At 41.7% G+C, this 26,285-nt stretch overlaps 3 protein-coding genes and 1 long non-coding RNA gene across 8 annotated transcripts in view; 2 read left to right on the top strand and 2 right to left on the bottom strand.

Annotated features, from left to right (window-relative positions):
- The first annotated feature begins 3,239 nt into the window (after nt 1-3,239).
- prlhr2a (prolactin releasing hormone receptor 2a) lies at nt 3,240-7,871 on the top strand. 3 transcript variants are annotated; one of them, XM_058070177.2, is made up of 4 exons: nt 3,240-3,397; nt 4,982-5,456; nt 6,369-6,729; nt 6,844-7,871. In XM_058070177.2, the coding sequence occupies exons 2-4, from the start codon at nt 5,002-5,004 to the stop codon at nt 7,003-7,005; spliced, it is 978 nt and encodes a 325-aa protein (XP_057926160.2). In that variant the 5' UTR covers nt 3,240-3,397; nt 4,982-5,001; the 3' UTR covers nt 7,006-7,871. The 3 variants fall into 3 exon arrangements, with proteins under 3 accessions (XP_057926160.2, XP_057926159.2, XP_057926158.2); XM_058070176.2 differs by having other exon boundaries at nt 6,369-6,738; XM_058070175.2 differs by having other exon boundaries at nt 6,369-7,871.
- rab11fip1a (RAB11 family interacting protein 1 (class I) a) lies at nt 7,536-20,977 on the bottom strand. 3 transcript variants are annotated; one of them, XM_058070173.2, is made up of 7 exons: nt 20,271-20,976; nt 14,602-15,044; nt 13,324-14,197; nt 10,312-12,290; nt 10,080-10,227; nt 9,263-9,368; nt 7,536-9,132 (listed from the first exon to the last, which is right to left on the bottom strand). In XM_058070173.2, exons 1-7 carry the CDS (start codon nt 20,618-20,620, stop codon nt 8,929-8,931), a joined length of 4,104 nt encoding a protein of 1,367 aa, XP_057926156.2. In that variant the 5' UTR covers nt 20,621-20,976; the 3' UTR covers nt 7,536-8,928. The 3 variants fall into 3 exon arrangements, with proteins under 3 accessions (XP_057926156.2, XP_057926155.2, XP_057926154.2); XM_058070172.2 differs by having other exon boundaries at nt 9,269-9,368; nt 10,080-12,290; nt 20,271-20,977; XM_058070171.2 differs by having other exon boundaries at nt 10,080-12,290.
- LOC131127874 (uncharacterized) lies at nt 20,410-26,001 on the top strand. The gene is made up of 3 exons (XR_009129569.2): nt 20,410-20,767; nt 22,863-22,916; nt 25,756-26,001. It is a non-coding gene; the product is annotated as an uncharacterized LOC131127874 (long non-coding RNA).
- Nucleotides 22,287-26,285, bottom strand: part of adgra2 (adhesion G protein-coupled receptor A2) — a 42,303-nt gene continuing 38,304 nt past the window's right edge. Inside the window, exons 14-19 of the mRNA XM_058070174.2 lie at nt 25,648-25,856; nt 25,447-25,574; nt 25,237-25,360; nt 25,013-25,161; nt 24,334-24,423; nt 22,287-24,177 (exon numbers count right to left, since the gene is read on the bottom strand). Coding sequence (XP_057926157.2) covers nt 22,755-24,177; nt 24,334-24,423; nt 25,013-25,161; nt 25,237-25,360; nt 25,447-25,574; nt 25,648-25,856 — 2,123 coding nt within the window. The 3' untranslated portion in view covers nt 22,287-22,754. The remainder of the gene's footprint in view (nt 24,178-24,333; nt 24,424-25,012; nt 25,162-25,236; nt 25,361-25,446; nt 25,575-25,647; nt 25,857-26,285) is intronic.

Genomic DNA, 26,285 nt, shown 5'->3' with positions numbered 1-26,285 from the left:
AACTATCTGCTGAGGAATGTTCTGTCATGTTCTGTTTTCCCTTAATCATGATGTACACCACAAGTGCAGGCGTCACAGCATTAATCTTACATTGTTATGTGAGTGATATGAAGCACATGTACAGCGTTAATCTTACTTTGTTATGTGAGTGATACGAAATGTTTGTAGGTCATAAGAAAAATAGGTCATAAGAATATAGTAAATATAGGTAATAAGAATATAGTAAAAATAGAATAACTTTATGTACAATTATTCCAACAAATATTGAACGATTCCTTGAAGGTCCTGCTGATTTCCCATGTTGCCAGGAAGTGCAGCAGGCACCGTCTTCTTGTATACTTGTCTCCATGTAGCTGCATGCAGGCGAGCGATTCGGACAGCTTAACTTCTAATGATTGCACCCAAACTCTGGTGCTTTTAAATGAACACGGTCAAGTCACAGGCACGTGGCAAAAACAACTCCTGCTTTGAGGATAATATCAGGATTCCCCAGATAAGACCTATTGATTTAAAATAAGGCATGTTTGCTTTGTCTCAGCCTGGGAGGAACTGTGCTCCTGGTTTGTACGAATGACACATCATGTCCACACAGCTCTGATTGTCTTTCTCACAAAACATTCACACATCACTTCCCTTATCAGACGGCCCTCAGTGGCTTGTGCAAACATGTGTGGGATGAATAATTACGAGTTAACCAGCAGAGCTACGCTACAGTCATTCCTGCAGCAGGGTGACTTCCAGGGTAGGTGTTCAGTGACACCTTAGCCCATCACCTAGCACTTCTAATGTACATGGACCTGATGAAGAAGCTGAATAAGACATCATTGCATAGTTTCATGTTGCACACTTGTTATGTAGAATTTGTGGCGTATAATCATTTGTCCAAAGGCAAATTCAGCTAAATTGGCACAAGCCAGCGACACATGTTATGCTGTTTCCTTGGCAACTTGGGGCAAAAGACTTGGCTGTAAAACACAGGAGCGAAAGCACAGGCTGATGTGGCAGCCAGAAAGATCGAAACAGAAAATAAAAACAAATCCTCCAGACAAAGCCTAACGATTATGTGATGTCTGTTACAGGTGGTCCTCGGAATACAACCAAGTTCCATTCCTATGACTGTAATGCCGAAACTCATACCTAAACTAACACCTATATCACTCACACTGCACACAGAAAACATGAAGGACATATACATATATGTATAATACAGTACAGTCATGAAAGTATGAAATACAAATGAAACGCCTAAAACCAAAATGCCTTATATTTAGCCCTATATGGTTGTCTAGGAGACAGGCTTATTGGGAGGAGGAAGTCTCGGTCATGACACCACTATTCTGCTTGGTTATTACTTTCCATTTCAAAGTAGAAGATCCTTTCAGATGTTCAGGAATACCATCTTTATCCTTCTTGATGGTCATCAGGCCTGTGAACTGCCTGTAACAGACAGCCAAGGTTAATTTCTCCATGAGCGTTTTATAATGTCTAATTTTACTTTCCTTTTCTATTATGCAATGCACCAGAAGAGTCTGCCTTACTTTTGAGAAACATAATGGAGGTTAAAGTTAACTAAAAACAACAAAAGTGCTTCCTCAGCGTGTGACATGCATCTACGTATTACTCTGTCTATGTATTCTCCACTGTTCCCATGCAAGTAGATGTAAGTATTTCTGTTTGCACAGTATTAATCATTAATGGGAGTAAATTTAGACCACTCCAGTGTAATTTGGGATAGGCTCCAGCATACCCCCGCGACCCTAATGAGGATAAGCGGTATAGAAAGTGGATGGGAGTAAATTCATAACCACAAAACGGCCAAATGTGGAACACCGTAACACAGGATGCTGTAAAAGACCACCTGAGTACAGTAATCCCTCGTTTATCATGGTTAATTGGTTCAAGACCCAAACGACCCAACTTGAATTTCAACAAACTAATGGTAATGGTAATGGTAATGGTTTTATTTCATTTGAACATGCATTAGATTACAATTGAGTGCATCACATAGTCAGTTCACAGTTCCACATGTCCAAAAGGAGTAGGAAGAAGCAAAACTTATTAAATCCTACCCCTCCATCTGGTACTTTTACAATCAGTAACTGTTACATTTGTTCACTTCCTGCTTTCCTAATATATTTTGTTTAATATAATAATATAATTTTATATAATATGATTTTTTTATTTTTTTTATTTAATTAAATTTTTGTCATGTACCAAAGTACAAGGTGATATGACCATACAATGACATAATGGGTACCATAGTAAGTGTCAATATAGTGATATGTATAGCACATCATGACTGGTTCAAGACTCTTCATCCTTGTATTTAACAAACATCAACTGCTTGTATTGTTTCTTGATTGTTTTCTTGGTCGCCAGCCAATCACAGGGCACATATAGACAAACAACCATTCACACTCACATTCATACCTATGGACAATTTGGAGTCACCAATTAACCTAGCATATTTTTAGCAGGTCTGCGCACTAACCACTCGACCGCTGTGCAGCCCTCAAGTAAAATTCCTTATTGATAATGATATTATATAATATTATATATTCTCGACTAGCAACTCCAAATTGTCCATAGGTATGAATGTGAGTGTGAATGGTTGTTTGTCTATATGTGCCCTGTGATTGGCTGGCAACCAGTCCAGGGTGTACCCCGCCTCTCGCCTGAAGACAGCTGGGATAGGCTGGTTAGCACCCCCGCGACCCTCGTGAGGATAAGCGGTAGAAAATGAATGAATGAATGAATAATATAATATATATGAATGAATGAATGAATAATATAGCCCTCTATAGAGCCCTATATTAGGGCTGTTCATAAAGTCGCCAATTAACACAACATGCATTGTCATTCATGTCTGTAGACATGAATGAACAGCCCTATAGTCACTTTTACACACGTTTTACGCAATATAGTAGACATACCGCATCATTTCCGGTTTATAAACCGCTTATTTTCTCATGCTTTGAACACCGTCCTTATACACACACATATACACATATATGTGAGCTGTCAGTCAAGTTCAAAGCCAGAACATTGCCCCCTATTGACAGTCAATGGAAGTACACACCAAACCACATGACGAGTGCAGTATCAACACATTTCTTTCAGATGGATTTCAGTATAAATTCTTGCTCCCGGACGTGATCAAAATCTTGCAGATATTATTTGAATTCAACTGTACCACCGCCAAAAAAAAACCGTGACGTCACAGCCAGTCGCGTGCAAATAAAAAGTGCCACATGAACTAGCAAAGAGAGAGAGAGAGCTGTGTATATCTACTGAGTGGCAATGCACACACTCCATGCTGTACCTCAATAAGCACCCCACTCTTCCTCTGCCGTCTTTTTTCCTACTCTAATGCTTCACACTCGGCCAACAACACAAGGTAGGTGCGCTCCTTTTTACCTCCTCATGCACGGACACATTTTTAAATACTTTTTTAATGCTTTATATATTAATGGATGTACTGAGCGATCGTGTTTATTGTGGGGATTCAATTCTTCCTACTTCTCCCTTTGAAGCTCACCGTGTTTTCTTGTAATAAAGACTTTTCTGAATAGTTTCCATCACATCAAAATAATAAGGGGCAAAATACATTTTTTTGTGTGACGTACTGTCTGACTAAATCCAATGAATGTAATTCAAGAGTAATTGAGAGTAAAACAAATCTTGAAATATTACATTATGTCTGCCTTAAAATCCAGCAAAATCAGTGAATTGGGACTGAGTATTTCAATTGGTAGAATATTTCCTATGTTGCCATTTGTCTATTCACATCTTATTTCCAGTTGACACAATAAACAGGTACTTTCTGTTGATGTAGAACCTATGAAATAAAAATATAGCACCAATAATGATGCTGTTATGATAGAACAATTATTATTATTTGTTTAATTAGTCCCAAGCTGCAAGTCATGAAGGGCATCCTGTGTAAAAACCGAGTCAAACAAATCATGTGATTTATGATAATGAACATGAAATATATTGATTGTGATGGAGTCAGTGTGTACAAATATGGACAATGATGAAGCAATGAAGTCACAGATCATGGAGGATTGTAGCACTACCACTATTATTCTCACGGGAGGTAGATTTATACAATGATATCATACGCTGTGGTGCATTGGGATGTCTGATAATATCGGCCCATATTGGCAAAAAAATATGTGATATCGGTTCATGTTAGGATCAGTACAATATGTGCTCTGTTTGCTATGTCTCTATTATAATCTATTTTATATGCTTATCCTCACTCCGGTTGCTATGCTGGAGCCTATCCCAGCTGATTTTGGAGAGAGGCGGGGCACACCCTAGGCTGGTGGCCAGCCAATCACAGGGCACATATAGACAAACAACCATTCACACTCACATTCATACCTATGGACATTTTAAAGTTGTGACATTTTTAACACAACATGCATTTTTTTCTTATGTGGGAGGAAATCTGAAAAACATAGGCTGACTGAGGTTCCACCATATCATAAAACAGTTTCATACTTTGCAATATGGCATTCTACAGAATCAAATAATACAAAATATAATAATACAAAATCCACATCCTTATTTATTTTGATTATTTGTGATTTTTTTTAGTTTAACTGTCTTTGTTGTTGATAGAACATGTTATTTTAGTTGACTAGCGGTCATGATTTTGAAATGACTTTTGTTGGGACAAAATGTTTAAAAAAAGTATGCCAGTTCTTGTGTTGCGCATGACAGTAAAAGAAGCATAATGTGTTCATTCATTGCAAGAGATGTGACCAGACATTAATTTGAGGGCAGAGCTGCTACCGATATTGGTATCAATTAATATCGTAACGGAAATTAAGTGCTGGACAATATCGTAAAGAAAGCCAATATCGAGCATTTCTAGTATGAACCGTTAATGAGCAGACTGTCAAAGCAGACATTAGACATCTAAAGCTGCTGCTTCTATTAATGATGAGTTGCCTGCCTCCACTCCCATCAGGTTGACATCAGCCTGCGGTGATGGAAGACACAAGCAGTGGCTGTGTTCCAGAGCTTACATCACCACTTGTGACCCATGAGGGGAACGGTACAGGTCACATCTTTGAGGTGGCACTGCGGAACGTCTCCTCTGAGCACAGTCCCCAGTTTGAGGGTGTGGAACTGCTGCAGTCCTTCAAGCTGCTCATCATTCCCTGCTACACTCTTGTAGCCCTGGTGGGCGTCGTCGGAAACTACTTGTTGCTGTATGTCATCTGCCGCACTCGCAAGATGCACAACGTCACCAACTTTTTCATTGGAAACCTTGCCTTCTCTGACATGCTCATGTGTGCCACGTGTGTCCCCTTCACTCTGGCCTATGCGCTCAACCCCCGTGGGTGGGTCTTTGGCCGCTTCATGTGCTACCTGGTCTATCTCATCCAGCCAGTGACTGTATACGTGTCAGTCTTCACCCTTACTGCCATTGGGGTGGACAGGTGAGTCATTGCACATCATTAGACATAAAATAATAATAATAATACAATTTATTTGTATAGCACTTTTCAAAATACTCAAAGACACTTTACAGAAGAATGGAGTTGAATAAATGCAAGTAAACAGAGTAAAAGATACATTAAAATACAACATTCATTCGTTAATACACAGTTAAAACATGAGTAAAAGCAGGGCGGGGCACAGCAGTCAGGTATAAAAAGTTAGACATTAAAAACAGATTTAAAGAGGTGGGTTTTTAGTTGTTTTTTGAAACTGGGAAGGTCAGGGCAAAATAACTATAGACACTTTTTACACTCAAATTACCAAATATAGTTGACATAGTAACAGAAAATAAGACATTCATCCATTTTCTATGCCACTTATCCTCACTAGGGGAAAATAAGACATTCATTCATTCATTCATTTTCTACTGCTTATCCTCACAAGGGTCACCGGGGTGCTGGAGCCTATCCCAGCTGTCTTCAGGCAAGAGGCGGGGTACACCCTGGACTGGTCGCCAACCAATCACAGGGCACATATAGACAAACAACCATTCACACTCACATTCATACCTATGGACAATTTGGAGTCGCCAAATAACCTAGCATGTTTTTGGAATGTGGAAGGAAACCAGAGTCCCCGGAGAGAACCCACACATGCATGGGGAGAACATGCAGCATAGTCTGTATAGCAGTTTAAACACTCTGGGTAGTAAAGAGCTCAAAGTTAGAGACACAAATATCCAAATTTGTCCCTGGTCTATATACAATATACAGTGAAACTGCAAAACAATCATTGTTTGTTATATAAATCCTTCCCAGATATACTGTAATACAAACGGTTCCTTAGATGTGAGGGGTGTATTTGCATGTGTGAGGTACTATATATTGATCAAGGCCTCTCCTCTTTAATAGGTACTATGCCACAGTGCATCCGCTGAAAAAGCGGATCTCTGTCTTGGCATGCACCTACCTGCTGTCCGCTATCTGGCTGCTGTCCTGTGCTTTGGTGGCTCCAGCTGTGGCTCACACCTACCATGTGGAGTTCCAAAATGAGGGCTTCACCATTTGTGAGGAGTTCTGGATGGGTCAGGAGGGGGAGCATCTGGCCTATGCATACAGTACTCTCTTCATCACCTATGTGCTGCCTCTTTCTGCACTGTGTATCTCTTACCTGTGCATCTCTGTCAAACTGAAGAAATGTGTTGTGCCAGGCTACCGCACCCAGAGCCAAGCCGATGCCCAGCGCATGCGCAAACGCAAGACCTTCCGCCTGGTGAGCCTGGTAGTAGCCGCTTTTGGTATATGCTGGATGCCCATCAGCGTATTTAATGTGCTGCGTGACATTGATATCAGCCTAATTGATAAGCGCTACTTCCTGCTCATTCAGTTGCTGTGTCACCTGTGCGCCATGAGCTCATCTTGCTGTAACCCTTTCCTCTACGCCTGGCTCCATGACCGCTTTCGTTCAGAGCTTCGCAAAATGATCACATGCCGCCGTCGAATTGGTATTGCCACCAACAATGCCGCCTCCGCCAGCGTTGTGCTGTGAACGACTCTTAATAAGCACTAATGACTTAAAAAGATAAATAATTCTGTACAGGAAGGATACCGCACATGGACATTTATCCTCAATGGCTTTCTGTAAGTTGATTGGATGAGTGGTGTCTAACTTGAACGGGGCGAACAAGCAGCCATAAGTAGAGGCAAGATACAGTATAAAACTAAAGGCATCCTTTCCATCAAGAAAAAACAAACTTCTCATAAAATGCTACCAAGAGTAGCAATATCGTCAAGACGCTGCCATCAGTTTGTCAAGTTTGTCCTCCCATGTTTATTTCACGCAGGTACATGTTAGCATGTAAATTAACTTTCCCTGTTAAGTGTATGTTCTTTTAATGTTGTGTGCATGTAATTGTGATTTGCCAGTCTGACATTTGTCAAACCTTTTCATACTGATGTTAGTAAAACAGGTCTCAGTGATTGTGAAAGCAATGTAGATATACAGAAATATTCTTTAAAAAAAAAGTATATATTTATAATGTAAAAGGTACATGCAATCGGATGAAATGTGTGTCTTTCATTCAAATAAAAGCACAGTTTTCATTTGGACGTATTAGTGCCTTTATTTCAAATAAAACCACATTGATATTCTCACCATTGCTTTTGTTCAAAGCGGACTGCAGCATTATTTCAGAGAGGTAGCCAACAGTGAGTCATTCGGCAAATAAAGACACAAAAGGCTTTGGAAGACATGTATGTACATTCAACATATAATTATTGCCAGAATTTCTGTGAAGACATTCATGATTATGAAGGCATATATGCGTTTCATCAAACGGACTTTCAGTTAAGACAAGTAAGAACAGCGAGTATTTCACTGTGGGCTTTGATTATCACAGCCTTACTGGAAGCAAACATCACACCGGTTATAATGAAGAGTTACTGGACTCTAATATTTCGTCATATTTTTAAACACCAATGTGCACGGTCAGCCAACCCTCACTGCAATTATAAATACACAGCAGGCAATCGCTGCTTGCTTTCATGCTTTGCTGATTTCCTACATTGGAAAAAGGCACAGTTTGTTTAAAGGAGGTAAAGCAGCTGACCAGAGTAGAAAAAAAAACATTCAATATCTACAGTGCAAGGAAAATCAGTGATCCTGACTCAATTGATGAGGTTTATAAATGATGTTTTGGGGAACTATTGTAAATAATCCACATATATGATGTTGTAAAACATATATTTTGGTATGATTGTGTTGTTGCGTTTTAAATACAGTATGTGTAAAAGTACAAGCACACCAGAAGACAATTGTATTTGGCCATGTGACCACTCCACATACAGGAAGTGAAAACATGGCTGGTCCAGAAGAACGTTTGGGGGGTCAGCAGTCACTGAGTGGTTACACAGGACCGCCAGCTCATCATCTCTATTGTGTGCCAGAAGTGTTTGAAGGGGTTGAGGTTAGGGTTCTGATGTTCTTCCACACTAAGCTCATTCATGCCTGTATGGACCTTCATGTGTGCACTTTCATCACAGGCATGTCTTACTCAAACTGCTCCCACAAATGTCCAACATGTCTTGGTAAAAAGATTCAGATAAGACTGATCCAGTCCAACTGCTGATTGAATAATGAATTAAGTGTCTGGATACTTGTGTCTATATAGTGTATATTAAATAAATCACAACCCAGGTTACCTCGAGTAAATCAAGAATTTTCAACCATTGAATAAAAGTACCTTTGTGTCCAAACAAACTTAAATATTCATATTTACTGGCTTGTTTATCAAAGAATCACCACATAGATGAGATCGTATCATTAACGGCATTCTTCAAGAAACTGAATCCACAAAGTGCATATGCTTTTAAGACATTCACAAGGATGTGTCTCTGAGTACACGGCAAAAAACAGTATACGTGGACAAGAAAAGTACCGCTGCAGGACTCTTCCTTCCCCACATTCGTTACCTCACACCGGCTTGGTTGTCTTCATAGCCTGCAGAATGGTGGGCTTCTCATCGATGACACGCACTAGCAGGTTGTCAATGTACTCTTCCAGCTCGTTGATCTTAGACTCTTTTTTGGACAGGTCAGCCTGCTGCCTCACCACCAGTGTGATCAGCTCTTCATGCGTCAGCTGAGTGAAGGGCCCACTGTCAGCCAAGCCTGCCATCTGTATCAAGTACATACAATAAATAAGTACCAAAGGGAAGAAAGAGGGTTACCTGAGTCAACTTATTTTGACTGGGATTTCTCAATGTGTTATGGTGTTTTGGCAAATGTGTGCTCAATGTCAACGATACCTTAACCTTTCCAGCTGTGCCATTATGAACATGAGGGTCTCTCAGTGCAGATGTGCTGATGGGAAGCGAACTCTCAATTGAGTGCATAGGCTTCACTGGATGAGGCCTGTGGAGAAATGCATGTATATCTGTTAACCATCTGTATTCAATTCTGGCAGAAAAAATAACTCACAAATGTTAACAGCAAAAGGCACAAATGCAGTGTTTCCTATACTTCAATTTATTTTGTGGTGGCCTGCTGCAAATACATTAAGATCTGCCAGAGAATAATAATAATACATAGCAAGAGGGATCAGTGTTGCAATATTTGGCGAGTAGAGTATTCATACTCTACTAGTGGCAAATCTAGTAATTTATTTCTTTTGGTGACATTAACATGAAATCATGCATTGCTGTTCTCTGATGGATAGTTATGCAAATTTATCCTCCTTCAACCTATCACCACAAATAGATTGCGGCCCTGTGGGAAATCCTGAAATGTCAAGTCAATATGTTAAAAAGGGGTTAAACCACTGGTTTTCAAAGTGTGAAGTGGGGCTCTCCAGGTAGGTGCAGACCTACAAAGCTAACTTTATACTTATATTTGATTTGTAAAAAAAACAAAAAAACTCAAAAACGCGAAATGTAAGTTCCAGAAAATCAGTGTTTCAGGGAGTAGACTTATTATATTCTCCGAGGGAAGGCTTCCTGTGTTACATTTTGAAAACCCATGGGTTAAACAATGTAGTTCAGTCTTTGCAAACACTTCAGTTGTTGGATTATGTTCAAAGGCAGCAGAAACCCCCAGACAAGAATCCTGTAGCCTGACAAGTCTCACCTGTGTAGAGTGTTGGTAAGGTCACCTCCAATGCTACTTTGAGTACTGATAAAGTCAGTCTGAGAGGGCGGCAACAACGCTCGAGTCTTTCTCACAGAAAATACTTGTATTTCTGATGATGGTTCCTCCATAACAACCGAGGGGGGCTCTGAAGAAGGGAAAGCTGACGTTACTGCAAGGGGGTCACCGCCAAATGGATCCTCTCTCTCGAGAAGATGGATTTGTGCCCTACCATCAGCTGGGTGCCTTTGTGTGATGGATTCAATGACAACATCCCTTGTAGGGAGCGCTTGTTCATGTATGGTTGTTTGTTCCTCAGCTGCCGGATTTGGTTGAAACTTTAAAGCCTTCTGTGAGTTACTTCTTGAAAGCATAGATTGTTTTTGTGTTTTTTGTGAATTTCGTCTTTGGAAAACTGGACTGATTGGCCTTGAATTGTCCTCCCCTTTATTAGCGCTTGTCTGGTCATTACCATTTGTAAACCGTCCAGTTGGTTTCTCGTCACTGAAAACATCAGCAAGATCATCTGCCGTCATTCCAAGGTTTTCAGGCTTTGATATCCTGTCATAAAGACCGTCTAAATTTCTAGCGGGTTTTTCTGGTACCCAGGGGTTTGTGAAAAGAGGGTCCGAGGTGGGATATGGGTCATACTCAGAAATAGTCTCCTTCCCCTGTCTGCTGCTTTTGTCCATTTCACTCAAACTGAACTCAAATTTTTGGTTGATGCTGCTTGCATGCACATCAGCCAAGTCTGGTATGGCTGAAGAAAAATGTTCTGTTGGCTCTTTCATGCTCAGCCTTTGCCTGGGTCTGGCAGTGGGAACATCTTTGTCTGTGGTCACTGGACCTTTTGTTTGGTCGGCAGGTATGCCTGTAGTTGGTCTGAGCAGGGGTGGTTGTAAAGCCTTTTTGGATTTACTGCGCGGTAGTTCTGGAAGACTTTCTCTTTTAGATGTATCATCATTTAGTATTCCAGCTGCTACTTGGGGTACACGCCTAATGAGAGACTCATCTGTGTGTTGGGTGTTCTCCTCTGAAACTGACCTGGAGTGCTGTGTTAACACAGGTTTAGGCGGAGCTCCTTTTTTTGAGGAGACACGTTTGGTTTCCTTGGAATGAGTCTGAAAATACCCCAAAGATTCCTCTGGAATTGAAGATCCAATCTCCTCTGGGTTCTCTGGCCCATCCACACTCATCTCAGGACCCATAAGTTCTGGTGGATAGTCCATATGTCTCTGATTGACCTCAGCAATAATATGATCCCATCGAGTGTGCCCTTGAACCCCATGCCTCTTCTGAGGGAATAAGGTTTCATAATCAGGAAGTGGGAGAGAGAGTTTTGGTTCTGTTGATTCCTCAGTGTGTCTGGGATTCTTGACTTCTTTACTTGGAATTTGGATTCCACCTGTCTGGGTCTCGTATATGGGATACAATGGTGGCAATGGAGATCTTCTGGTCCGATCAGTCATTGTGGGTGAAGATGGCACAGATGACACCTTTTCTGTACTGTCAGAGAGGGAACCAGTCGGGCTTCCACTTAATTTGACAGGAGCCAACGATGAATGAAGGTTGGAGAAAGTATCAGGGGTGTCAGACGGTACACTAGAGAGGGTAAATTCAGAGGCAGCTGGGGAAGACCACTGCTGGTCCAAAGGACTACTGGGGGTTTGGGGCACAGAGTACTCAGAGTCCAGGGAATGTGTTAACGCAGATGAGGGTGACCTATGCTTGTCCACTGGACTCGTGGGGGGTTTGGGCTCAGAGTATTCAGAGTCCACAGAATGAGTCAGTATACCTGTGGAAGACCACTGCGGGTCCACTGGACTACTGGGGGTTTGTGGCGCAGAGTACTTAAAATCCAGGGAATGTGTTAACGCAGATGGGGACGACCTATGCTGGTCCACTGGACTACTAGGGTTTTTTGGCTCAGAGTATTCAGAGTCCACAGAATGAGTCAGTATGGCTGGGGAAGACCACTGCGGGTCCACTGGACTACTGGAGGTTTGGGGAGCAGAGTACTTAGAATCCAAGGAATGTGTTAACGCAGATAAGGACGACCACTGATGGTCCACTGGACTACGTGGGGGTTTTGGCTCAGAGTATTCCGAGTCCAGAGAATGAATCGGTATGGTTGGGGAAGACCACTGGTGGCCCACTGGACTACTGGGGGATTTGGGGTCAGAGTATTCAGAATCCAGAGAATGAGTCAATCTGCCAAGAAGTGAAAACAAAGGCCTACAAATCAGTTGGACCATCAAACAACCAAGAGTTACTTCCACCAATGCACAAAGCCCGTCACCAAATTAGCAACAGTGCCTTTATGTTTCCTTGTCAAATGTAGCATAGCATGTGTGGCAATAAATAATTTAATTCCTTTGCCTAAAATATCTGAGCATACACGAGTGAGCACGACTAGTATCATTAATACACAATCATCCCCTAAAACATGAGAACGTACAATTTAATAGTCAATGACAAGCTACACACATCGGCAGTTTATATGCTTCGTTTAATCTTCCATTAAACTGTAATTTTCATTGTAAAACAGGATTATCTAAAATCGAGATTTAATAAATAGTTGAACAAAATAATCTGACCCCTATTCAAACTCACCATCTACCTATAACACATCCTTCCGCCTTCATTGACAAGTGCAGTTTGCTTACCATGACGACCCATAGCCAACAAAAACACCACCAAGGTCCAAACGTGAAGAAAAACCTTAAGATAAGAAAAGTAAAAAGGAAAAACCACACACCCAAGATGTCCACATTGCAAGTCACACTGTAACTACTACACGCTCTTTCCAGTCCACAACCTGTTCCACAACATCTCCACAAACAGTGAACCACCCTTATTCGCATCATCGGAGACACCGGGCTGGTCAAACAGGTTTGTCAACTGCAGGGAGGAATACTATTGGTAATCCAAGACCGACAGTTCCAGTGTGAGAGTCAATGTCACCAAAATAGGCCTATAAGTTTTTGAAATGTCCTACATTGTTGCAAGAAGAATGCCATGAATTGTGATAAGCATTTCAAATTGTTATGTGCGTTTTAATCAGGTCGGCTACATGTTTGCTATGATTATTGTAGCTGATGCTGTATTTGTATTATCCATGAGTTAAAATGCACACAACAGCAGAGCCATGAAAGTGACCAACAACAAGAACCATTGAAGTGCATTATAGACTGTATCATAGTGTAAATGTTCACATCCCAAACAAAAACATGAGAAGGCCTACCTTGGTTTAACTGTGGAGACTTTTGCAGTGCGATTCAGGAAGAGCATGGCAGATGGGGTTTGTGGGTTGAGGCTGGGTTTGTGATCATCAGACGGACGCTCACTGTTGTTAAATTGAGGACCTGAGCTAAGGGAAATGTCCTCAAATGGGTTGGTGGTCATGAAGGACATGTCATCACCATGAGAGGCTTGTGTGGTCAACTCCTCTTTAGGATATTGCTGCACCTCTTCCTTTTTCTCCTCCTTCTTTCTGATGATCCCAAACAGAGAAGACAGTCTTTCGCCCATGGAAGCCTCCTCCTGTCTTTTCTGCTCCTCTGCTCTTTGGCTCTGCGCTTCCTTTTCTGCTGCTTCCAGCTTCCTGCCTTCTTCCTCTTCTTTCTCTCTTCTTGCTTCATCCTCAAGAAAGCGCCGGTTCCTCTCGTAATCCTTGATTTTTAGACGCTCTTCCTCCTCTAACCTCAGCTCCTCTGCTTTGCGCCTCTCTTCGTCTTCCTGCAATCTCATCGCCTCTGCCATATTCCTTGCTTCCACCTGCCTTCTATCCTCTTCCTCTTGATGACTCTGTTTCTCCATCATGAGCCTATTTTGAGACTCTGACCTGAAGGAAAGCACCTGTGCGCTTTTGTCTGCAAAGACACCAGTGGTTTGTTGATGGACATTCTCCACAGAACCACGGCCAGAACTGTTCAGACTGAGTGTAGAGCCACTTATGGCTTCGGCCTCATCATACGCATGGATGCCATTGACACTGACGTTGTTCAAGTCACTCTTGCTGTGCTTAGAACGGCCCAGCAGGGACAATGGACCCAGAGACACCTTGCTGTCAGAGCTACCACTCCTCTTGTGTCCCAGAAATTTGAATTTCTTCTTGACTATGGAAGGAGAAAGAGGGAAAGATGAGGTCACTGCTGACATGCAACAAACTATCATTATAAAATATACTAATCAAGTCCGAGTCACACACACACACACACACACACACACACAAACAAACACACAGGCATGTAAAACTAAGCTAAGCCCTGCTATCTTCCATTCATAATTAATAATAATTTCCATTTTTATTGTCCAATTCCGTAATTTAATCTGGGATTCCACGAAATGCGGAAATCACAGAGTCCTAAATATAAGTATATACTCGCCACCTGCTTTTGACCTGCTCACAAAAACGGTAAAATAATATTTGGTTCAGCTCTTGGAACAGTACAGGGTGGAAAAAAGGTATTAAAATGTGAGTAAACAAGCTCACAACTTCAACAGGGACAATAAAGCCTACCTTCAGGGGTTTCTACACTGAAGCCAGATGAGCGGCTGCTACTGCGGGAGAGGCTCTTCTCAGGAGAAGTTCCCAGTGTAGAAAGGGACTGTGAGGTGTTCCGCTGCAAGGTGGATTTAGGTGCAAAGAGATTCTTGAGCTTTGATTTCTTTTTTTCTCCTGGAATTTGAGAAGAATGAAGTGAGGCTGAATCAGGCTCTCCTTCACTGTCTGTCAAGACCTGGCTCACAGGAGGCACAATAGCCGAGGTTGTGTCAGAGAAGCTGCCCTTTTTCTTCAAGCGAACTTTGTCTTTCAGCTTGGAGAGACGGGAACGATGCTTATCCTGGGTAGAAAGGTCCACCATGCTCGCTGACATGTTGTTCCTCATAAAGGTGATGCCCAGCAACACATCACCTCGCAATTTATCTGCTTTGCCACTCTTGTCCACCAACGGAAACCAACTGCAGTTGACAGAAAAGGAGAATCAGACTATTAGAAAATACTTAATTAGTGTTTTAGAGGGTTAGGTACATGTAGGTAGCGTTTTAGTCAAAGCTGCCTTTTCCTTTGTAAAGGCAGACATAGACTGAGCCACAGCAATCAATTGAACCAGATTGTGCTGGTATACCAAATGTTGTGATCTGAGAATGTAATGTGTTTGAAAACCAGTGGGGTGTAAACTCAGAATATATTAACTAGGTTGTGTAGATGTGTCACCGATGTCACACATTTGTCACATTGTCGAAGTTAAGAGTTTATTTCAACAAATACGCTCACACAAGAGTTTACAAGTGTTTCGGTGAATATGTAACCGACACGTTACATTTTTTGCTGGGCATAGTGTCTGTAACTCCTTTTTTATGTGTCTCTCTGTGCAGCTTCCTGCCCAAGTCCTCTAGAATTTTCCTTTTAAAAGTAGAAGCAATGTTCTATACAGCATAAAAATCCACAGCCATTCTTCATCAGGGTGCCAGATTCAGTCAAAAGTCCAAATAATTGAACGGTTCACAACTTAAAAACGGCAGCACTTTAACTATTACACTTTGTCCTTACAAAATAACACCTTAAAAATGCATAGAATAGTCAAAAGTGACCATTTTAACTACAGCAAGGCATGCTTTCCGCGTTACACAACTCACGGATTGTGATGTTTTTGTGTTGATATGAAATACTTGAAATATTATGAAATGCCTGAGCCAACTCAACTGGCTCCTCTCCATGAGAAGGAGAAGTGGCTCTACTCTGAGCCCCTCCCGGAGGTATAGGTGCAGCATGTGAAGCATACGATTGCAGTTATGTGCAACCTCCCAGCTTGCGTCATCACTGTTGTTAAAGCTCACCACTTATTGTCTGAAGGGAGCGAGAGGAGTGTTCTAGAGGGACTGCTGTAAAACCAAGCCAAAACAAACAATTAAACAAACAATTAGTCTGTATGATATAATTAAAGGCCTTGCTACACCCCTCATATTTCTGCTAATATTTTATTATGATTTTTCATGGAGCAACACCAAAGAAATGACACTGAACTGAGGGAAAACAATTAATGAATTGAGGGACACAAGAATGCCAACATGTATTGTGACATACTGAAGCAGAGTATGATGCCGAGAGGTCATTTCTGAGCAGATTGTTTCAATTCACACGCGGGTAGAATACTTTCCACGTGTACAGATTTAATTACCGCAATAAACCATTTAGCACACTCATGTGCGTGTGTTGCTTGTCCACACATGGATGTCCAAATCTGCATGTGGATGTGCAATTCTGTGGCCATCTTATAAGTGACTTTCAACAGTTTGGAGCCAGGATCAACCAGAAGCACAATGCTGCCTGTGATTGGTTGCTTTCCAGGAAACTCCAACCCTGTGACCTCTTCTCTCACCTGATTGACAGCTACCTACCTGTTAATCGTCGAACTATAGGAGTCGGAGCTTGGCATAAATATATCACAGTTTATACGAGTACGATTGGGCACTGAGTCACAAGCATCAATGTAAACCAAGACTAACCTCCGCCGAGCACCAACATAGCAGAAGCGGCTAAAAGGTTTGGCTTATCATCATAAAAAAAAAAAAGAGCTCGGTGCTCAATGCAAAATTTCCAACACAATGATATATATAGGTATAATAAAATATACACATTAATACAATACAAAAAATACACACATTATTCTATAGTATTGTGTCTTTTTATGTTTATCACAGTCTCAACTCGGAACTCCCGACGTCACTTCCTGTCCACCTACTTCAGGTCCACAGGGAGCACATTTATAGTAACACACACAAACTTTGTGAGCCTTATTTATGTCTTAAATGGCTTATTTACTCTTCTGTTGTGTACAATATTTGGAGTGTAAAGATGACTATAGGGGTGTTATTTCATGTCTGGAGGGCTCTAATAATGTTAAAAACATATTTAAAAGGTCGTAAACAGGCTTTCTGTGCTCTAACTACAAAAATCTTCCATTCATAATCAATTAACCATGATAGATACCATGACAATACTGAATGAATAAGTGCACTTATATGTCTGGATATAATATCAAGCACTTTTGAATGAAATGCTAAATTGTTCACTAAAATTAGGTCACTGTGTGACATTCCCCCACATTCCAAAAACATACATGTTAGGTTAATCGGTGACTCCAAATTGTCCATATGTATGAATGTGAATGTGAACGGTTGTTGTCTATATGTGCCCTGTGATTGGCTGGCAACGATGGTGTACCCCACCTCTCGCCCGACAGCTGGGATAGGCTACCCGCGACCCTTGTGAGGATAAGGGGCATAGAAAATGGATGGAGTTAAAAGGTATTTTGGATTTCATTTCTCTTCTGAATTTGGAGATTAAAAGGGTTATCTGCAATTCATGTGGAGTTTACCGCTGCATGAGTCAATTTACTGTTATGGAGGAAAAGTCCAGTGAGGCTCTGGTGAAGATAAGCCAGGAGACAAGCATGGGAGTGAACTAACATTCCTCTGACTCACAGCACTAATTCAACCATGTATGTTTAATGTATATTTAACCATACCAACATGTATTACAAGTACAAAATTATAGTCATGCATGCACTAAATCTGTTAAAACATGTAATGAAATTCAATACAAGAGATGTAACAAAATAATCCTTAATAGGCCATGGCACAAATGGTATAACTTTATATATTGATCATTACGGTTGTAGTTCTACTCTGCAGAAGTCCCTTCAGCTGAATAAAAAATCTTTTACAATGCATTCAGAACTGTTTGAGAAAAATAAACAAGCATGTACACAGGCAAATAACTAAGCTCCTATAGGGAACAATTACCAAGGGCAGAAGCTTATCAAGTGTATCAGGAAATTGCTTGCTGTTCCTTCTAGGCATCTTGCCTTCATCAGTTGCAGCACGTCCTGCCCTCAGCTGGTTTGAAGACACAATACATTAGTACGTCATCTGACTGACAGGGTATTTATACTCTGTTCTTACAAAGCCGTGCCCTTGTGCACACACTCATCGTTCCTGCAAGTCAGGTTCCATCTGATAACAACAGAGAATATTTCTTCTTTGTGCCAAATGATAAACAAAAAGTGGTTGCATTTATACAATGCATATAACGTTAAGATGAAGAGCAAAAAAATAAAAATATCAATTATACTGTTCCAAAACTGAGCATCTTAATAGTAGTCTAAAACATGCCTGGTTGTATTATTTTTTATGATTAGTAAAAGTAGTAAAGTAGTAAAGTCAAATTAAAATTCAGGAATGCAGGCATGTTTTAGCTTGTTTGGTTAGCAAATAAAACAACAGAGCTGGGTTGGCTGACCATCCATCCAATGTCATGGCTCCAAAATATTAGGAGAAAATAACCATCAATCATCAGCCAACACTAGAAATAAACAAAACACTAGAAGTCAAGAATAGACACTAAAGGCTATATGATGCAAACTGGCTCGATGGTATCCCGATACTTTTATCTTTTGCAGATCATTTTAATGTGTTTTACAGTGGCAAACTTCTTTTTACACTCATGTGACAATTAGGAACATTGATAACGTTGATGCATTAGACAAATCTGAAAAACAAAACAAAACATTGCACACTTTATACAAGAGGGTATGATGATGGAACTGATTATTTCCATTTTCATTATTTTGGTTCTAAGATGCATTTGTAAATAGTTTTTTTTAAATCTCAGATCGGCTGCACGGTGGCGTGGGTTTTGTCAGGTTTCCTCCCACATTCCAAAAACATGCTAGGTTAATTAGTGACTCCAAATTGTCCATAGGTATGAATGTGAGTGTGAATGGTTGTTTGTCTATATGTGCCCTGTGATTGGCTGGCGACCAGTCCAGGGTGTACCCCGCCTGTCGCCCGAAGGCAGCTGGGATAGGCTCCAGCACGCCGGCGACCCTTGTGAGGATAAGTGGTAGAAAATGAATGAACAACTGAATGAATGTCAGATAATTTTTCTCAAAGTCAAAACTATGTGGAATGTTCATATATGGGCAAAACGGCAACAAATCTGAGTTTGTGCACATGGTTAAAAGGGACTTTGTGGAAAAACACCTAAATGGTTATGCTAATACATATGACATACTGTAGATGTACTCTTTTGGGATTGAAAAAAAAAAACATCAGTGGTCCCATGACCTTGTCTCTAAAAACAGTCGTATATTATTAGAGGCAACAGCAAAACTCCCGGCGGGAAAAAGTTCTTAGTCACACACGCAGCATCAGCATGTCATGTAAAGCGTGGGAGCTATCTAATACTGTCAGCCTCAAGGTGAAAAAAATCGCCACCCTGTATTCTGGACTGTCTTCATAACAAAGCCAGTGGAGCATTCAAAGAACGTGAAGCAGTTCAGTTATAAAAAAGAAAAAGCACAGCCCAAACAACAAGCTATTTCTAAAAGTGAACTATTGAGCATTGGCAGCTCTGCTCAAACTTTAGAAAGGTCACATTGGGAGTGGTTCCCTCTCCAGATTTAATTTTTTGTTAGGTATACTTTTACAAAAGAGGGTGTGTGTGTGTGTGTGTGTGTGTATGCGCGCTTCAATGTTACACCCATGCAACATCAAACCACAAGACATCAGGGTGTGAGCAAACAGCTTGCTGAGTTAATAGCTCCGAAGAATGTGCAGAATTAACAGCAGCAATGTGGGAAATTGACTCTAGGGTGGGCCTGCTTTAAACATGCTGGCTTTTACACCATCAAACCAGATATGCTTCAGTCTGTCAGAGAAAAGACACAAGTGACTCAAGAAAAAAGAAATCACAAGTTTGTTTGGCGCACACAAAAATGTGCAAATAGCTGTAGCTTTGACTGGACTTGACCCAACTATCTGTATATTGCTGGTTAGCACAGGGAAGCTGTATCTTAAGTGTATATTTGTATGATATAGTTTATGTGCACCTTTAGTATCATGTCTTGGGTTAAAGTAATTTAACCACTAAACTTAAACAAATGGGTCAATGGTCCTAATTGAGGACATCCATAAAGCATTACAGGGGACAGCTGTTTGTTTATGTGGCATCAATATTTAGAAACAACAAAATATGTTGCTTATCTAAACTAAACAAACGTTCAGGGAAGATAGATGTTAAAAAGTGAGATTTGTTTTCAATTGGATTCTGTATACATGCACCTGACTGAGCTGAAATCACACACACGTCCATCAGATGTACACCTTACTTGTGTTACTTACTCTGGCTTTTGACGATTCTTGTTTTCGTGTAGCTCCACTAAGTTGACCACGGCTTGGCCCAGGAACTTATCGAGTCCGGCCTGGGCTCGGTGCATGACTATGATGTACAATGTGCATCGTTCGGCGTTACCCGGGTGGAACAGAGGCAAGTCGAATGAAGCCTCCTCTTTCCACGTCGGGGCCATACTCTTCTCCGCCACCGAGGTAGAAAACTTGTCTTTAGCCACCTGGATGATGGCATAGGCGTCGTTGGTGCCATTCTTCCCCTTGGCGCGTAGGTTCCGAGCCTGGTGCACCGTTACCTGCACACTAGTGGGGAACCACTGCTGGCTTTGATCGACCAGGGACATCACCGCAAGACGTTGACCAAATGCGGTCCTGAGAGGGAGGCTCACGGTAGATGTGGTGGCGGTGTTGTTGTTACCGGTAACCTTCGACGTCCTCTGTGGGCTGGACGTTTAAAGTTACCGAGCTCGGCTTCGGTTCAGGAAGCTCAGGTTGGTTTACTCCCCCTCCTTCTCCTCGTAACGCTACATCTAAACCTCTCTAGTATTGCCTTAAACAAGGGAATAAAAGCCTAGCCAGGTAAGTATTTGAAGACGCTTTCATAAAGTACCACAGCCAACTTCTTTATTCTGCTTCGCCGACAGTTAATGTCTTACTTCCCTAATGTTTATGATTCACGTTGATACGCCACTTACTGACACTTGATTGGCTTGGCGTGGCTGTCAATATTCCAATACCCTCTGTGATTGGATAGTAATGGTAGGGGATGACCATACCGAGCTACCCGTTAACCTAAATAATAAACCACGAATCGAAAATGTGTTTATATATGATATATATGATATATATGATATACCATAGTGCAGTGCAGTGGTCGGCGACCTGCCTGACACTTCAGTCTCTTTTTTGCGGCTCTGCAATTTTTTAAGGTGAAGAAGCTGAGGAAATCAGAAAAACAAATGAAAAATGAAATATCCGACACAGGGCTAGTCCTTGAATGCATCTGCTACACCGCGTGACTGCTGGTTGGATGAGCAAGAGAAGGCGGAGGGAACCAGTGTGAGACGTCTTGACCGTGTTCTACCCCTGCGGTAAATTGTCCATAATCATGAAGATGTAACTAAAAAGAACAAATATCGGATGGAAATAGAGAGTTTAATGCTGAATGGGAATATTCCTGTCCAATGACAGCTAGCCAGTGAGTTGAGTAGTTCATCCGTCTGTTTTCTATGCCGCTTATCCTCATTAGGGTTGCGAGGGTATGCTGGAGCCTATCCCAGCTGGGACTGGTCGCCAGCCAAGCATGTTTTTGGAATGTCGGAGGAAACCGGAGTACCTGTAAAAAAACACACTGGGAGAACATGCAAACTCCACACGGAGATGCCTAAGCTGAGAATCGAACTCACATCTTCCCGATCTCTTCATAATCACAGTGAGGTCGATCAAGATTAAAGATTCAAAATCAAACACAAAAGTGCTAATTTTTTACCAGAAAATTTTTTTACAGGACACTTATGTTCGCCCAATTTCTTTTTCTTAAATTATGTTTATGAAAACTAAAATATGTGACTTTAAACAAGTCAACAATTACTTTATTTTGCTTATTATAAGTATTATATTACAGATTGAATAATTGAATGGTAACAACAAAGGACTCTTTAGTTAAAAATAAGCACTTTTGACCTTGATTTTCTCATAGTGTATTTACATTTTTTTCCACATAACATTTAGTTTAATAATGGGTCAATATTTGCTGTATGATGCTTACTTGCTGTATAGTCCAGAAGGTATATATAGTATATATCCAGAAGGGGGCAGTCAAACATGCAATGCAGGTTTCCAATGCAGGGTTTTCTCACTTCAGTTGACTCTGAAAAATACTGAAGACTATTTTAAAACTAAAAATTGATGCTAAATATTTTTCCATTATTATTTGAATTATTTTATTATTTATAAGTGTAGCCACTTATTATTACTGAAGGGATTACACAGAATTATCCATTTGCATCATATTTTCAAAAGTCTCACATAGCTTTGTTTTAATTCACACATTATTATGTACAGCCAAAACAACCAATATGCACATGCAAAAAATACTTAAAGCAAACATATCTGTGAATGTAATTGCATAAAACTTTGTTATGGAAAAGCAGTCTTCTGAAATGCTTTAAAAAAATCAAAACTCAATAAATCTCTCAATAAATGTCTTAAATCATAACCCTATATTTGCATAATCTTGAAACATTGTCAGCTGAATAAAATAAACATGTATCTTTTTTATTTTTACAACCTATAGGACTGAATTTCTACAATTTCACATCAAATTCTTTGCCACTGAAACAGACGTACCAAGGTGGCTTTCTGGATTCTTGATTTTTTTTATAAATTATAATAATCAGGAGAAATTTAATATATAATCTTCTTATTTAAAATACTGTGAAACAAGTCAGTCACAACTGAAGTCCATGTAAAAGTATATTACACTGTGGTTTCGCTTTTCCATAAACTGCTCTTCATGCCGACAGAACTTTGGGACTGATCTGTGCCACTTATGTCTTGGTCTAACTCTAGAATAGAATTTTTCAGGGCACCATTTGAGGCTGCAGCCCCTGGCACAGTTGTGGTGACGCTGTTCAAAGGGTAAGAACACCGTTTCGCATCCCGCTCCGCAGCAGCTGCAACTTTGAGATTGTCTCTGCTGATGCATCGTCTCTGAGCGCCGTTCATAGCTACCCTGCTGGCCAACGAGGGAAGAAGAGGGTAGGGTTTGCGGCTGCCACTACTTCCCCCATCGCTGCCCTCCGAAGGGCTAGTGGCCACTGACTCACTCACCCGCTTTCCATTAGTCAGCGGGCCCGCATGGTTCTCTGAGAGGCTATGATGGATGCTCCCATTCTCACTGGTGGCTTGTTTATGCACCGCGTGTGATGAGCTGAGGTGCTCCAAGCCTGTGGGACCTAAAGCTCCAAGGCTGCCCCCACCCCCTGCTGTCCGTAGCGCTTTGAGACGATAGTGACCTCTGCCCTCACCCCGATGGTGATACTGGCTACCGCCTTGCTTAGTCCTACTGCTCACTTTCCTTCGCTGAGGATGTACTGCTGAGTTAATGCTGGGAGGAATATTGTTTGTGGGCTTGGTGACATTGTCAGTACTGGTGCCAGTGTTGTTCCCAGCAGCTGAAGCAGGAGCCTGTGAAGTGTTACTTGTTGTGTCTTGCACCACCTGTAGCAGGTTGGTGAGCTTGCAGGGCCCTGGTCCGACACTGCTGATGCCACTTGGTGTGGATGACGACCTAGCTGATGAAGAGTTATGTGAATCACCAGGTGCATGGCAGTTGATGAACAATTGGGATCCCCGCTCAGAGGTTTGCACTCCACTTCCTGTGGTGCATGTGTGGGTATAGGGAGACGCAGGATGGGAGTGGCCGTGACCGGGGCAACAGGGCAGCCACGATGCCTGCACATCCAGACGTCGGAAGCAATGGTGCACCACTAGGAACACCCCAAGGGATATGGCGACCACTCCATAGAGAGAACTAAACAACAAGCCGGTGTGCCCGGTCAGCCACACTGCCATGGCCCCGCAACACCACAGGGTCACAAACAGGAAGTGGGTGGCCACCAGTACTAGGAACTGTGTCTTCAGCGAATACTGGTCCTCTATAGCCACGTTAGGGTTTACAGGACCCACAGCGGAGTCCGTGGACAGGAGGCTGACGCTTCCTGCCAGTGCGGGTTGGCTCTCAGTCACAGGAGACGACAGAGTGGTTCCTGTGCATTCTTTGGTTGCACGGCGCCTTAGGCAGAACACAGTGCACAGGAAATAGATCCAGGTCACCAACACCACTAGGCCAGCTGGGACAAAGAAAGCCCCCAGGCTGGGGCGCCACACCAGCCAGCAGCTGCAAGAAGCAATGAAAAAAATCATGAAGGGTAGCTAGCGGCAGAACAAAAACATCATTCAGCCAATCACACAGAATAATTCACTTTGCCACTAAACATAACAACATTAGGTCAGGGGGCCGAATGGCTCAAGGACAAAAAAGACAAGGACTCACTAAGGGCTGTTGTCTCCGTAGTTGCTGACATTGACAGCTGCCGTGATCCCACAAATAATAAGAGGAACTCCACCAGCTATCAAATAGAACCTTGAATGAGAGGAAAAACACATCTGTTTGACATTGCCTGTGACAGTTCTTACACATGCAAGCCTGTGTCATATCTCTCTATAGCTGGAATATGAATGGACCTGTGTGAGCCTTTATTTTCTGAGTGGGCAGAGGTCAGCATAGGCTAGAATTTATTGCGGAATGGTGCCATATAGCTGAGTGGGCAACAAAGGCGGACTGGAGGAGCAGCACTGTGCATGAACTTTGCTTTGGGATCGTAGGGGCAAGACAAGGCCAGAGGGAGCCGAAACAGAAGGGATTATTTGGGAGCACAGAGCTGCCCCTGAAACTCCATTCAGATTTACAGCGACCCCTCTCTATCCTGTTATGCTGGATTCATACATTCTTCTCCCCTGCTTCATCGCGGCTTATTGCTTTTTGTGTCTTCAAGGTTTCATCAAAACAGAGGGACTTTGGTTGTTGGGTACAATGCCTCATTTCATGGTGACCAATCTGGGTGGTAGACCGCTGGGATATCTGCATCTGTCCAAAATCTAAACCATACTGACTGCTACCAACATTCTTTCAGTACAAGAGCAGGGTGAAGTTAAGTTGTTCTTGTTCTGACCTGAGCATAGGTCGCGGTGTAGGTGGAACAAGGGATTCCCCTTCTTGTTGCCGCGGAATTCTCCACATGGTTTCTTTGTAGATGACCCTGGCACTGACCCCAATCCACAGCAAGGTCGACAGCGAGGAATAGTGCAAGGCGATGCCCACCTGTTGCAAATTGCTCACATGCTTACACTATACTAATAACAGGATAACAGGATAAAATCACAAAAAGGCACTTACTGCTTGACAAACAATAGGGTAGCTGGTCAAGCTTATGCCTCCTGCATAGATGGCTGTTGTCATGGCAATGTGAAAGCAGGTATTCAGTAATGTGTGCCAGCTTTTTCTTGAAATGTGAATGGAACTGAGGAAAAAAGAAATAACAGTCAATTAGCAGAGTTTATGTACATACACTCATACATATACTCATGTGTAATGTATAGGACTTACCTGTGGTGTAATATGTGTGTAATGATGACGGTGAAAAGGCAAAGAAGAAGCAGTGCAGTACAGGCATACACCACAGGGTGGAGCACCCTGATAGAAATGGGTGTAGAGTTGGGGAAATTTGGCACCTCCTACAAAAAAACACAACATTTAAGTACAAGAAGGATTTCATTTGCTCTGAAGGTTCCAAGTAAATCTTCCTACATGCAACACAGCATAGTTGCCAAGCAGAGAACAACGCATGGTGGATGTGCTGCTGTCACTGTGGACCAACTGGCATCCATCTTGGCTCCATCCTCCTTGTTTGTCCAGTGTCTTCTGGCTCCACTGCGCTGCCACAGCATCGCTTCCTGGGGACAAGTGGCGGAGTGACACCCAGATAGGCTCTGAGTGGTTCCACATTCTGCAGCCATCTGTATTATAAAGAATGGAAACCAATGGCTGAGTCATTAATTGAGCATTTGAATAGCACTTACTATATTTATACATTTATTAGCCACAGCATTATGGCCACTGTGTGCAGGTGTCCACGGGTTACAAACAAGTTCCATTCCTAAACTGTGATATAAGTTGAGTAAATCAGAACTTGCACTGTACTTAGTCCTAATCCTAATCACTCATACTGTACACAGAATACTTTTGTCAATGTGGTTGTCTTAAATATTAAATATTGTCCCAGTCTCGCCTGGAAAGGTAAACTTTTCATAATCAGAGAATCCATGACCCCTCTATGATTCAATAACCTTTATCCTTAATGATGGTCGCAACAGTCAAGCGTTCTTGTGCTGCGTGTGGTGCGTATTCTTCTAATATTATTAATATTCTTATTAATAAGTAATATT

Source organism: Doryrhamphus excisus, linkage group LG3 (genome assembly GCF_037039965.1).
Source record: "Doryrhamphus excisus strain RoL-2023G ecotype Guam linkage group LG3, RoL_Dexc_Guam_v1.1, whole genome shotgun sequence".
Classification (NCBI taxonomy): domain Eukaryota; kingdom Metazoa; phylum Chordata; class Actinopteri; order Syngnathiformes; family Syngnathidae; genus Doryrhamphus; species Doryrhamphus excisus.
The sequence above is the reverse complement of the archived record's forward strand: the minus strand, read 5'-3'. Positions and strand labels throughout refer to the sequence as shown.